At 44.0% G+C, this 12,464-nt stretch overlaps 1 protein-coding gene across 2 annotated transcripts in view; it reads left to right on the top strand.

Moving 5' to 3' along the window:
* The window catches only part of robo3 (roundabout, axon guidance receptor, homolog 3 (Drosophila)), a 96,279-nt gene that overhangs the window by 71,283 nt on the left and 12,532 nt on the right, over window positions 1-12,464 (top strand). For both annotated transcript variants that reach the window (XM_069713710.1, XM_069713709.1), the window contains exons 10-14: window positions 7,023-7,104; window positions 7,928-8,096; window positions 11,596-11,762; window positions 11,896-12,017; window positions 12,169-12,385. In XM_069713710.1, coding sequence (XP_069569811.1) covers window positions 7,023-7,104; window positions 7,928-8,096; window positions 11,596-11,762; window positions 11,896-12,017; window positions 12,169-12,385 — 757 coding nt within the window. The remainder of the gene's footprint in view (window positions 1-7,022; window positions 7,105-7,927; window positions 8,097-11,595; window positions 11,763-11,895; window positions 12,018-12,168; window positions 12,386-12,464) is intronic.

Raw genomic sequence — 12,464 nt, 5'->3', positions numbered from 1 at the left:
GACCTTTAATCGTATATATTTGCTATTATACCTCTCAATCAATGACACTACACCTTCCTGTGGGCTCATTAGATTCACAGTCTACATGTATTATTGTTTGCACATCAAACGTGATGCAGTTTACACAAGATAAACGTATTCCACATAATACAACAGCAGTTTTAATCACCGGAAAAGTATGAAGCACTTAAACAGAGGACATTTTTACGGTTGACTCAAGTGATGAGTTTTTATGAGAGGCGGAGAGGTGGGGAACGGTGAGGTGTGATCACCATGGTAATGAGCGTGTGAGGCCATTAACAGTCGTTAGCGCCGACTTACTCCTCGCTAATGAAATCCATTCTGCCCAGAATTCCCTCCTGGGTACAAAGCAGCACCTGAGGTCACTGCAGCCCTGACAAAACTCGAAGACGCTCCCGCATTAATTGATTGTGGGTTCTCAATGATTAACGATCGCTGAGACTTGTAATTAAGTCCTCAATACATCAGTGTGTGTGAGGACTGGATGAACGAGGGAGATGGAGATGGAGGAGCAGGAGGCTGAATGAGAGGAGAGGATGGAGGCAGACAGAGCTGGGAGTCAGAAGCCTAAAGTACACTTTATGCTGCATTCATGTCATGTGGGAATAAAATGGAATGACTTGACAGCTGAGAGCAACTTGGAAGTGTTCAGACTGTGGAACCCATTAGAAGCAGTCAAAGAACAGGTTGAAGTTCTCTGTAGACTTTGGTCGAGTTTGATCTGAAACATAAAAACATTATATTTTTGGCCTTGGACTTTAGAGATAAGGTCACAAAATTGTTTGTTTGTTTCATTTGAAATGTTGCTGCATATACTTCAAACCCTGCTTGTCAGTGAAGTCTAACATTCGTCACCAGAGTCCATCACTAAAACAAAGGATCGCATCATATTGAAATACATCCTCCATGTTGCTTTAAAGGCAATTTGTTAAAACTGGAAGGACAGCATGCAACAACACAGCAGGTTTACACCCATGCAAGCAACTCTTTGAGAGAAATACTCATCCTGACATGCTGATGTTTGGTAGGTACAGCCCTGTGTTGTTCACCATTTTCATTTTGCACAATTGCAAGTAAACACAAAGTACAGCTGAGGCTGAAAGGAATGTCTTAGTTTTGCAGGTATTTGGTTATAAACCAAAGTACTGGGCGAACGTTTGACTCATTGAGGGTGCTGAAAGAAAAGCTAAGGGTTCACTAAAGTTCTCACACGTCTGTATCAGATTTCATTGCAATCCATCCAACAGCTGTCGAGACATTTTTCTCAAAGCCACGTTTGTCAACCTGCTGTTGGTGTATAGATGAAAAATCACCAGAGAAATAGACCTTTCTCATGACAGACATTTGGACTTGTCATACAGCTAGACAGGCACAGGTAAAACAAATGTCATCAGTGATGGCCCGCAGGTGTTGTATTGTACACATGAAGAGAAATGCTGAGATCAGAGAAGGTAGGGACATGACTGATGAGATAACGGGGCAAGAACAAACTCTCTGACGTATTTGGAAGACAAAAAGAGGGCAAGTCAAGTAAATTCACCACAGTTTCATGGCACTTTACACATTAAAGTCCTTACAGGAGAACTTTACAGCATTATACTGAGAAACCCAACATTTCCCACATTGGCTTGGAAAACTCCTCTTTAAGGGAGAAAAACCTCCAACAGAAGGAAGGAACAACTCCCTTTTAACAGGAAGAAACCTCCGACAAAACCAGGCTCAGAGGTGGGCGGAGCATCTGTTAACAGAACCGGGCTCAGAGGTGGGCGGAGCATCTGTTAACAGAACCAGGCTCAGAAGTGGGCGGAGCATCTGTTAACAGAACCAGGCTCAGAGGGGGGCGGAGCATCTGCCTCGACCAGTTGGGGTGAGAGGAGAGCAGAGAGAGAAAAGGACAGCATAGAGATACAGAACATGAACTGTTGGTGGGTCGACAATCACAGAGCAGAGACATGCAGCTCCATGACGGGACACCTGACGGGCCAAAAAAGGACCGAAACTACACGAGTGAAGGAACTGAATGGAGAGACAATAGACAATGAGAAGAAACTATGGGAGAGAAAAAGCATGCAGTTATTAAGATGTAATGTTGTCGTATGAGTGCATAAAGAGTGAAAGACTGAGAGGAAAAGAGCTCAGTGCATCACATGAGGTCCCCGAGCAGCCTCAGCCCATAACAGCATGGGGTGAATGGGAAAGTTATTTTCCAAAAACTAATTAGCCGCTGCCACTTATCTGGGGCTGGTTGCGGAGGTAGCAAAGTGATGGAGGCGTTGCGATCCTGAGTCACGTCCTGCATCTCTTCTTGGGGGACCCCAAATTGTTTCTTGGCCAGAGGGGATGTAGTATATAATATATAATCCCTCCAGGGTAACCTGGGTCTGCCATGTGGTCTCCTCCCGGTTGGATGCACCCAGACTTCCTCACTGGGGGGCAAGTGGCATCCCGATCAGATGCCTGATCCACCTCATCCTGCAGCTGCAGATTCTGCTCTGAGCTCCCTCGTAATGTCTGAGCTCCTCACGCCGTCCCTGAGTTTGAGTCCACAGACCCTCCGGAGGAAACTCATTCCGGCTGCCTGTAACTGTGATCTTCTTTCTGTCACCATCCATGCATCATGGTGAATTGTCGTATGTTTCCAGCTCAGCTTCATCTTCATCACTTCACTGCAGACACAGCTCCACCATCCAACCCGATGGTCGACAGCCTTCACACTTTAACTCACAATACTTCCCATAGAAAGGACAATTACATTATTCAGTGTGTTGATTTTCAGTTTTACCTTCAAAGAATTGCGCTGTAGTTAACCAGACTAAACTGACAACCTGTTCATAGCCGGTCCAACCACTTGGGTTTCTGTTCCCTTAGGACTCCTTTTAAGGATTATCACACATCTTGGCTGTTATCCTGATGCCAAAGCTATGAAAATATGTTGTAATTAACATTTCCTGCCTTTATTCTCAATCTGTGCTGTAATACTACCAGCCTTATTTGATAAAAATGGATACTACTGAAAAGGTAAATGTATGCTAGCTTACTCTAACTTCTTATATGCTGATTTGAATGTCAGCCCGCCTGACAATAGTCCAAACTGAGAAAAGCTGATAGTTTTATCAATTCTTTAAATACCCCTTCCTGTGTGTACTGCTATCAACGTTAAAGTCAAAATCTGAAGAGCATGAAATGCATTGGATATAAAACACAAATTCTCTTAAGATAGGAAAACAATGAAATCAGATTTTCATAAAACACATTTAACCCTGAAATAATCAGTATAAATAAATCCATTTCATGTGGGCCCCCGGAGCGGAGCAGATGGTCTGTTTGTTCCTCGTTCCCTGGCAGTGAGGAGATGCCATTACCCTGGGATGTCTGCCAGACGCACACTAACGTCGTCCCTCACTCTGGCGCCAAGACGCCCTGGACGGACACACAGTGTGTGTGTGTGTGTTGCTGCTAAATGGTTGAGATGGGCAGGGGTAGAGGGTGGGTGCAGCTACTGCAGGGTAACAATGGAAGGAGAAACAGAGGAACCAAAACAAAGCCGTAGGAGTGAGAAGAACTACATGGACACAAGTAAACAGATTACTGGGAGTAATCAGGTTAAAGCAGGAAATCGAGTTCAAATGTTGACTTTAAATCCCAGTGTACAAGTGTTAGAGTCACTAATCAGATTTCCCATCTGCACCCACCCAAAAAAGGATCTGACATCATTATCAACCTGCTGTGGGCTGGTGTGCATACGACTCATACCAGTAGTGACTGGGTAGTTAGCAGGTCGAGGGCGACGGAAAGGAAAACAGTCCACATCACTCTGCTTGACTGGCAGGTAATTTCTGGGAATTGCAGTGCAGAAATATCCTGAATATCAAAGATGTGATCAAATTATTTAAAAAAAAAATATATATATATATATTAACATGTTCCCTATTTAAATTTGGAACTCCTGCCTCCACCCCTCCTCCTGTTCTCCCCTCTTCCTCTTGCCTCATCCATTTTTCAGCAATCTGCTTCACGCAGCGCCCAGAGCTGCCGGCCTTGATTAATAGTCAGGTATCCCGGCTGTTTACCCCACCCGCCCTCTGTGCTGAGCTCCCATCCACCGATCAAACGCGACCATCTGGGGACCCGCTTTTTTCCCCCCTCAGACAGACGCAACATCAGCCGGTCCACAGGTCAACTCAAGGTCAGGGTCTATAGAAAGAGAGGAGGAGCAGGGAGGGATGTTGTATGGGATGGAGAGTCACCTGTCCCGGGTCCTGCAGGACGCTCTGACAAGCCACTTAGGCCTGAGTAATTCCTCTGTCAGCGTTACTGATGAGCCGGTCCACAGATGCAGGAGAGGAGAATGGCCGGGCCCGTCCACGGCGATCAGCGAGGCATTAGTCATGATAGGTTCTCCTGTGCACATCCTCTGCATAATGCATCAGGTTTTCAATGGGAGTAAAATGGGCTGCGCTCGCAGAATAAGTGAGTAAGGGAAGGCTGTGTTTGCTGTGGATTTGTGGGTGTGCATGTGAATTGATGAACTACAGAAGACTTAACATTTTTCAGCAAAACAGGTGAAACACTAATTAAAATTCCCAGAAACTCTCCTACGCACACACACATGTACAACCACACACACACACACACACACACACACACACACACACACACACACACACACACACACACACACACACACACACACACACACACACACACACACACACACACACACACACACACACACACTCACACACACCGAGAGGGCAACATATCTATTTATAGAGCCAGCAGCCCTCACAGGTGCAGTTCATATTAAATACAGTCATCACGTACTGTAAATGCAGCCGGCACATTTTATGTAGTTTTAAACATGACCTGGCATTTTTATTGTAAACATATTGTTTTGTTTTGATTTCTCACCAAAACACATGTATGTCTTCCAAAATTTAGGAATATTGTGAAGTGCATGTTTTCTTCTCCCCTAAAACATGTGCACTGTCATTCTTTTTGAATGTCTGCCGTTTTTTGTTATCGTGTATTAAAACCTTCCTCTATCTAAAGGGTCCATTCAGGTATTCGGTCCAGAAGTTACAGAGCAAATCAGATGACAAAACACTCCAGACTGGTTTATATTTGTTGATGTTCCAATCGTTATAGTTTATTTGGCTTTCATGTTACAATGTCACTTACCAGCAGTGAGTGTGTATTTGATCAGCCAGTGTGTCACAGCGCAGCAGCTTTACCACCACCAGCCGCTAATCAGTGGTGATTTGATTACGTTTTTTTCAATTCAATTCCGTTGTTCTTCATGTTTTATGGCTCACACACAGTTTGTGTTACAGCCCCTTGCAGTCGTCAATGTGTATCACATTTCACACGTACTTGCATGCAAGAGAGAAACGAAAGGGATCGATTCATCAAAATATTGTTTCATAGTGCCAATGCAACATTTTACACAATCATCATTCTGTTGAATGTCTTTTGTCTTCTAATGCATATTTATAGTTACAGAACAAAGAAAGAAACAAAGAAAAACAAGAGAAATAATTCAATACAATTAGTTGCAAAAGGTTTCTGTAGCGCCAAATCAAAAGAAGTTATCTCAAGGCCGTTAACATAAAAACATTCCTAGAAAGAAAGAAAGAAAGAAAGAAAAGAAGGAGTGATTGAATGAGTGACCCGGAGCGATGAAGCTGCAGCAACAGGAACATGTTCAGAGGCGCTGCTCTTGTGAGTTGTTCCCACCTCAGTGTCACATTGAAAGATTCCCCAGCGTACAGACCCCCAACATCTCCCTCTGTTGTAGGCAATTTCACAGCCGTCTAGCTTTTGGCTTGCCTTCCCAAATATCTAATAGCCAACATTCACATGTGCACACACCCAGGCACATTTATCACACACCTCTTAATTACATCTGCTCATAGCCTGTCCAGAATGCTAAGTAGCTGTTGAGTAGAAAGACTGGTGCCTCACAAATTTCGAGACCTCTAGCTGATCATTAAAATTCTGTCCTTTGATCCTTGCTTTAACTCTCCTCCTCTGCTGTGTAGGAATCAGACGAGGAACATAAAAGCCACCAGCTTAACTTCAGCTTTGACTTCAAATAGGTCCACTGAGAATATGTCATTTATGGAAAAATAATTGAAATAACTACAATTGACAAAATCTCCCCAGTAGAAGCAGTTAATTAAAGCAGATGTTATGTTGAGGTACGTTTAATTAAAATGCAAAAATCCACGTGCAGTGAGCAGTAATTGATTCCTAGAAGCATTTTTTTTTTTTAAAGAACAATATAAGCATATGACATTTATTATTATTTAAAATTCTGAATGCTGAACTTTGATAAAAATGTAAATATTAATTCCAGTTTACTGATGTATAAGGAGAGGACATAGCAAAGTCATTCACATGCGTGATGTCACTTCAGGTCCATCTGCTTTACCACGGTGGCCTTTCAAATTCCTCCGTCGCAGGGCTAAAATGTTCACATTTATTTTATTAGATCAATCCACACACCTGCAGTTCGGCCTCTATTGTCAGCAGCACATGCTCAGAGTTCACCTCAGATACATGATGTGATTTTTGGGTTTCACGTGTGCGGAGGTGAGAGGTTTCTTCCTTCCATCACGATGCTCCAATCAGACAAAATAATAAACAGAGATAAAAGGTGATGACTCTTGGTGCCGTTTCAGAAGCACTTTTAAACATACTGGCACCAGTGGGAGCTGCAAACTGCTCTAAAGCGATACTAAAAAGCCAATCTTACTTTAATGTGAGAGTGAAGTGGAGATGGAGTCACCTGGTCGGCTTCAGGTTAATAACAGCTCTGTGTTCTGCCAGATTTTTGGTCCGTGCCAACTTCCCACTGCTCAGTATTCTGAACAAAAACATTCTGCTTTGAGAGATATGACATTTAGTCTCAATCACTGTTAATGGATGCATTAACATAGTATCATGCTCTCACACACACGTGCACACCAAACTAATGATACACATGTTACTGTTGCCAGGAAACAGACTCTGGAGTTTACACCTGCCTGGCTTCCAGCTCCAGTGGAGAGACGAGTTGGAGTGGAGTGCTCACAGTCAAAGGTAAATTGTCTCCACATGTTTTAAATACATGCAAATGAAAGCTCTGTGAAGTAACCGCTCGGAGAGACTGTACGGAAGCATCACTGTTATTCATTTGGGTAACTTGGGTAATTAAAACTATCAGGTATGAATGAGTGTGACTGTACAGTGTGACATGTCTTTAAAAACAAAAGAAGGTAGTTTCTTTGTGACCATTTAATTGATCAAAAGAAACAAAGAGCTGGGTTTAATTAAAGCTTTTAACCCCTGCTGGTCCTGAGAAGACCTCAAATAGAAATGTCTGTAACTGTACGCATGTGAAGCATGATGTTGTTGAAAAAGAGCAAAAGGGGATCAGACAAGATGAAAACATGCTAATTACCACATCTGGTATGAAACTGTAAGATATCGTCAGCCGCCGCAGCTCAAAGCTCAAAGCACACCATCAATTTAAGGGCTTAGTGAGGCTGTGCCCTTTCTCTTTTCTTTACAACCCATCAGGCATTGGTACATAAAATATTTCATGCAGTAGAGATTTCATTAGTGGCATTAAATGAAGGGGTAACGACTTAACAAGCTGCTCTGATGACACCTAAGTTTGTTATTTGACTATCAGCGCGGTAATGGTTGTTTAAGATCTAGTAGCGAGATTGTGGAGTCTGTTAGAAGTGAGGAGCGCCGCCTGCAGCGATGCTGATGTAAATGTTCAGTCAACATTAGCGGGATTACACAGAGGACATAATAAAACGGTGGCACTAAAAGCGGGCGTTAGAATCAAACATCTCTCCTCCTCCATCTCCCTGCCTCCCCATCCTCCTCCTCGTTTCCTCCCCTCACCGTCCAGAGAGCGCCGACCCGTCCGTGGCTCAGACCACAGAACCCTTCCAGCTGCCCGGTCCGCCACACAAACCCATCGTCACAGATGTGTCGAAGAACAGCGTCTCTCTGACCTGGCAGCCCAACGCCCACGAAGGAGGAGCCGCCGTCACCTCCTACATCATCGAGGCCTTCAGGTGAGTGAAGCTACAACAAATCCAGTTTTTACTCCTTCATGGTCATCAAGGACAAATCAGACAATCGAGTTCATTCCATGTTGTTTTTTTTCATTACATTATGTTGCCGGTCCTTCTCCTTCTTTAGTGAGCAGTGAAGGCTGTCTTCTTCTTTTCATTTTGTTTTGGTAGTTTTACTGCAGAAGCATTGGTCTCCTGAGAGCTGAAAACCTTTTGGGTTTGGGACACTGAACCTCCTTCACCGACGCAGAGAGTAATGAAATCCATTCACTGTTTGCAGGTCTTTAAAATGAAAATCTGTTAATTAATATTCAACCTTGAGAACAAGATCGAATTCACAGAAAAACTGCAGAATACAAAGTATTTTGGTCTGTTAAGAATTCATGAATGGATGAATGGATTGAACAATCACAATATTTTTACTGGCACCCACACACGCATGCACAGAGACTTGGCTCGCGTTGTCCTTCGTGGCTCCTCTGAACCTGAATGGACTTCATCAGGACCCCTCAGGTACGTCCACCTTGGATTAATTAGGACTGTAATAGATTTATCGGAGCAGGATGGGTGGCTCAGCGGATGGAAGGAGGCCTCGAGATAAAAATAGCTTGCGTTATGAGGAAATATGTCCTTCCAATTCGATAAAGACGGGAACACTGGCAGGGCCTAATCAGATCCAGACGTCCACCTCGGCCCGTGGCGGCAGCTGAACGTTTCCGAGTAACGCAAACTGAATCTTCATACAGCAGCTGGATGGGACCGCCGGGACGTTGGCAATAACATTTCCCTGCCTGAGGTGCTACGGTTTGTTTGTAGAACCACTGAGAAGAGCAAAGGTTGGCGATTGTGTGTGTGTGTGCGTGTGTGTGCATGCGTGTGCGTGTGCCCATATGCAACATGTAATAGTGTAAAGGCAGAGTTTCCATTCTCCTGGTGAGACTGCACTCGTTCTCTTTCAGCACTGTGTGTGACTGTGAACTCTTTCTGATCATCTCTTTCACAAAATTACCGGGCAACCCACACACACACACACACACACACACACACACACACACACACACACACACACACACACACACACACACACACACACACACACACACACACACACACACACACACACACACACACACACACACACACACACACGAGCAACATGTGTATTCATGAGTGGTTTTCCTCCTTGGTCTAATTGCAGTTCAACACTGAAACAAGTTCACTACAAACACTCACAGCACCCTTGGGGGAAATCTGAAAGTGTCAAACAAACGGTTGGTCGGGCCTTTGTGACTGCCGCTCTGCCAAGGTGACAATAAATTCACACAGTAAAAAGGGGGTGGGGGAGGGGAGGGACATGGCAGAGGGCTGGTGGGATGATGCAGTTCGGGGATTGCCACAAGGCCAAGAACATGCCCTAATTTCCTGTTGGCAGCTGTGCCGTCTTACAGGCATCATTACATTATTCATCAGGACAGCAAATCGTATCATTTGGAGGAGATCTTCGAGTGAACACAAACTCAACTCAACTGGGAAACTTTGCTCACATCTGCTATTGTTTGCTAGACAAGAAATATGAGAGGAAGCCAATCATAGGTCCTTATATTGCCTGGAGATCCTCCCATGCATCGGTTCATCCTGAAGCTGCACATCAAATCAGCATGGGAAAGCACTCCTGCATGCAGTGTGAAAGTGGTGCAAACTCCCAGGCTTCTGGATGTTGTCTTTCATTGGAGTGAAATGTAACTAAGCTCATTTACTTATTGGGGGTATTTTTGTTTTTCATACTACCCTATACTAAACTATATTTAACATTGGAAGTATTGTAGTTTTCCCCCAATACATTTATTTGACAGGCATTTTCTATAAGCCACTTTAGAGATGAAGATTTTAAATAGAAAATATATGAATTTGTTTTGTTACTGATTAAACTATCCAGTGTTATTAGAGCTGAAAGGATTACAAAATGATAGTTTAAGTGATTTTTTTTTTTAAATTTTATGCAAAAATTCAAATATCAAAATAATTTGAGTTAAAACACCAGGTAATATTCATACAGTCACAGGAGACATGCAGGCAGAGCCAAACAGCCTGACAGTTTGTTGGGTAGCTTCACAAGAAAAGAATCATCCATCATCACCACAACACCAACATATTGTGTGAGGAAACACACACACACTGAGCATTCATGTGCTCCTCCCAGAAGCTACAACATTACTCACAACAGAGAGGAGCTGAGAGTGGAGGAGGAAGCATTTATTAACATGTTAAAAGAGTCGAAGTTTACAAGAGTAATGGGAGATGAACTCCAAACTTAGAAAATGCATCCGAAGCTGATGACTGTTCCTGATTTCTTAGTTTTAAATAGATCTAAATGTGCTGAAATAATTATTAAAGACAAACATATTTTGGGCGGCACGGTGGTGCAGTGGTTAGCACTGTCACCTCACAGTAAAAAAAAAAAGGTTCCGGGTTTGAATCCGGTCCTGGGCCTTTCTGTGCGGAGTTTGCATGTTCTCCCTGTGCTTGCGTGGGTTCTCTCCGGGTTCTCCGGCTTCCTCCCATCATCCAAAAACATGCACCTCAGGTCAGGTTACCTGGCGCCGCGCTAGTGGCAGCCTGCTGCAGCATCTCCCCCCTGAGAGCCCCCCTGCTGTAGTGAAGACATTTCCCCTCGGGGATTAATAAAGTGTATAAAATAAAAAAATTTAAAAAATCAAATTTTGTAAGAGGATGTCAGACCTTAAAAAAAAGTCTCTACTCGCCCTGTTTCCCTCACTAGTTAAAACTCTCTCTCCTTTGCTGTTTTGTCGGGTGCTCACTCGCCCATGCAGTATGAAGTATTGTTTTTTTCTATTTCTGTTAATAATTCATGCATTTTTGCTGGAGTCACATTATTATGTGATTTATAATTAAACTTATCTAGAAAAATTGAAAAACACATTTTCTACATGTATAGATGTATAAATGTGTTTTCTCAGAGAATGACATTAGTTTTTTAACATAGTGATATTTATCTAAAGCCATTTTGATTTCATCTTCATTATGTTAAGCGGAAGTTGACATTGATATACTTCCAACCATCCATTATCTATACCTGCTTTATCCTGAACAGGGTGATGAGGGGGCTGGAGCCTATCCCAGTTCACTTTGGGCGAAGGCAGAGTTCACCTTGGACAGGATGCCAGTCCATCACAGGGTCAACCGGAAACAAAGACCATTCGCACCTAAGGGCGATTTGTAGAATCACCAATTAACCTGAGATGCATGTTTTTGGATGGTGGGAGGAAGCCGGAGTACCGGCGAGAACCCACGCAGGGACAGAGAGAACATGCAAACTCACCACAGAAAGGCCCGGATTTGAACCCAGAACCTTTTCGCTGTGAGGCGACAATGCTAACCACTGCATCACTGTGCCGCCCCACATTGACACACTGTCAACCAGTAAGCGTATTGTTGTCAGAACCTGAATGTCACTTTTATTCCTTCTGTCCTTTTCCAGCCAATCAGCAGGCAGCACGTGGCAGACTGTAGCCGACATGGTCAAGATGGAAACACACACAATCACTGGCCTTCTGCCCAACACCATCTACCTGTTCATCGTCCGAGCTGTCAACGTCTACGGCCTGAGTGACCCGAGCCCCATCTCTGAGCCCGTCAGAACACAAGGTCCGGCTGCACCCGTCACACACCAAATAAAACATGACTCACGTCCAGAATGGTTAAAAACACCTCCGTGGTGTGTGTTAATGCACTGACAGCAGCACTCAGCAGAGAAGTGAAGATGTGTGTTTCTCCTCAGATGTGAGTCCTACAGGTCAGGGAGTGGACCACAGGCAGGTGCAGAGGGAGCTGGGAGAGGTGGCGGTCCAGCTGCAGGACCCGATCACACTAACAACAGCTTCCATCCGAGTGTCCTGGACTGTGAGTGCTTCTACTCTTTCTTTTATTTAGGGAAGAAACATGTAAGGGATCATTTAAGGTGAGGGCAGGGAGAAAAATACTCCTTTACCTCATCTCACTTCTTTCTCATCTTTAATCAGTTTCCCTCAATGCTGACATCAATTTGTTTCAGGTCGACCGTCAGTCTCAGTTCGTGCAGGGCTACCGCCTCTTCTACCGACCCAGCGGGGGGACCTGGCTCCTCCAGGACATCAACTCCCCCTCCGAGCGAAGCACAGTCCTCACCAGCCTGCTCAAGGGAACCGAGTACGAGATAAAGATCCGTCCTTATTTCGATGAATTCCAGGGCAAGGACAGCTACACGTTACTGGTCCGAACGCCAGAAGAAGGTAATAAATGTGACGACTTGTGAAACACATCTGCACCACGGAGAGCTTCAAAGAAAAGTGCTGTTAATAAACTAGGCCA

Source organism: Brachyistius frenatus, unplaced genomic scaffold, assembly GCF_029030835.1.
Source record: "Brachyistius frenatus isolate BFR_SWC_R1_liver_20210118 unplaced genomic scaffold, ASM2903083v1 Contig_121, whole genome shotgun sequence".
Lineage (NCBI taxonomy): Eukaryota > Metazoa > Chordata > Actinopteri > Embiotocidae > Brachyistius > Brachyistius frenatus.
The sequence above is the reverse complement of the archived record's forward strand: the minus strand, read 5'-3'. Positions and strand labels throughout refer to the sequence as shown.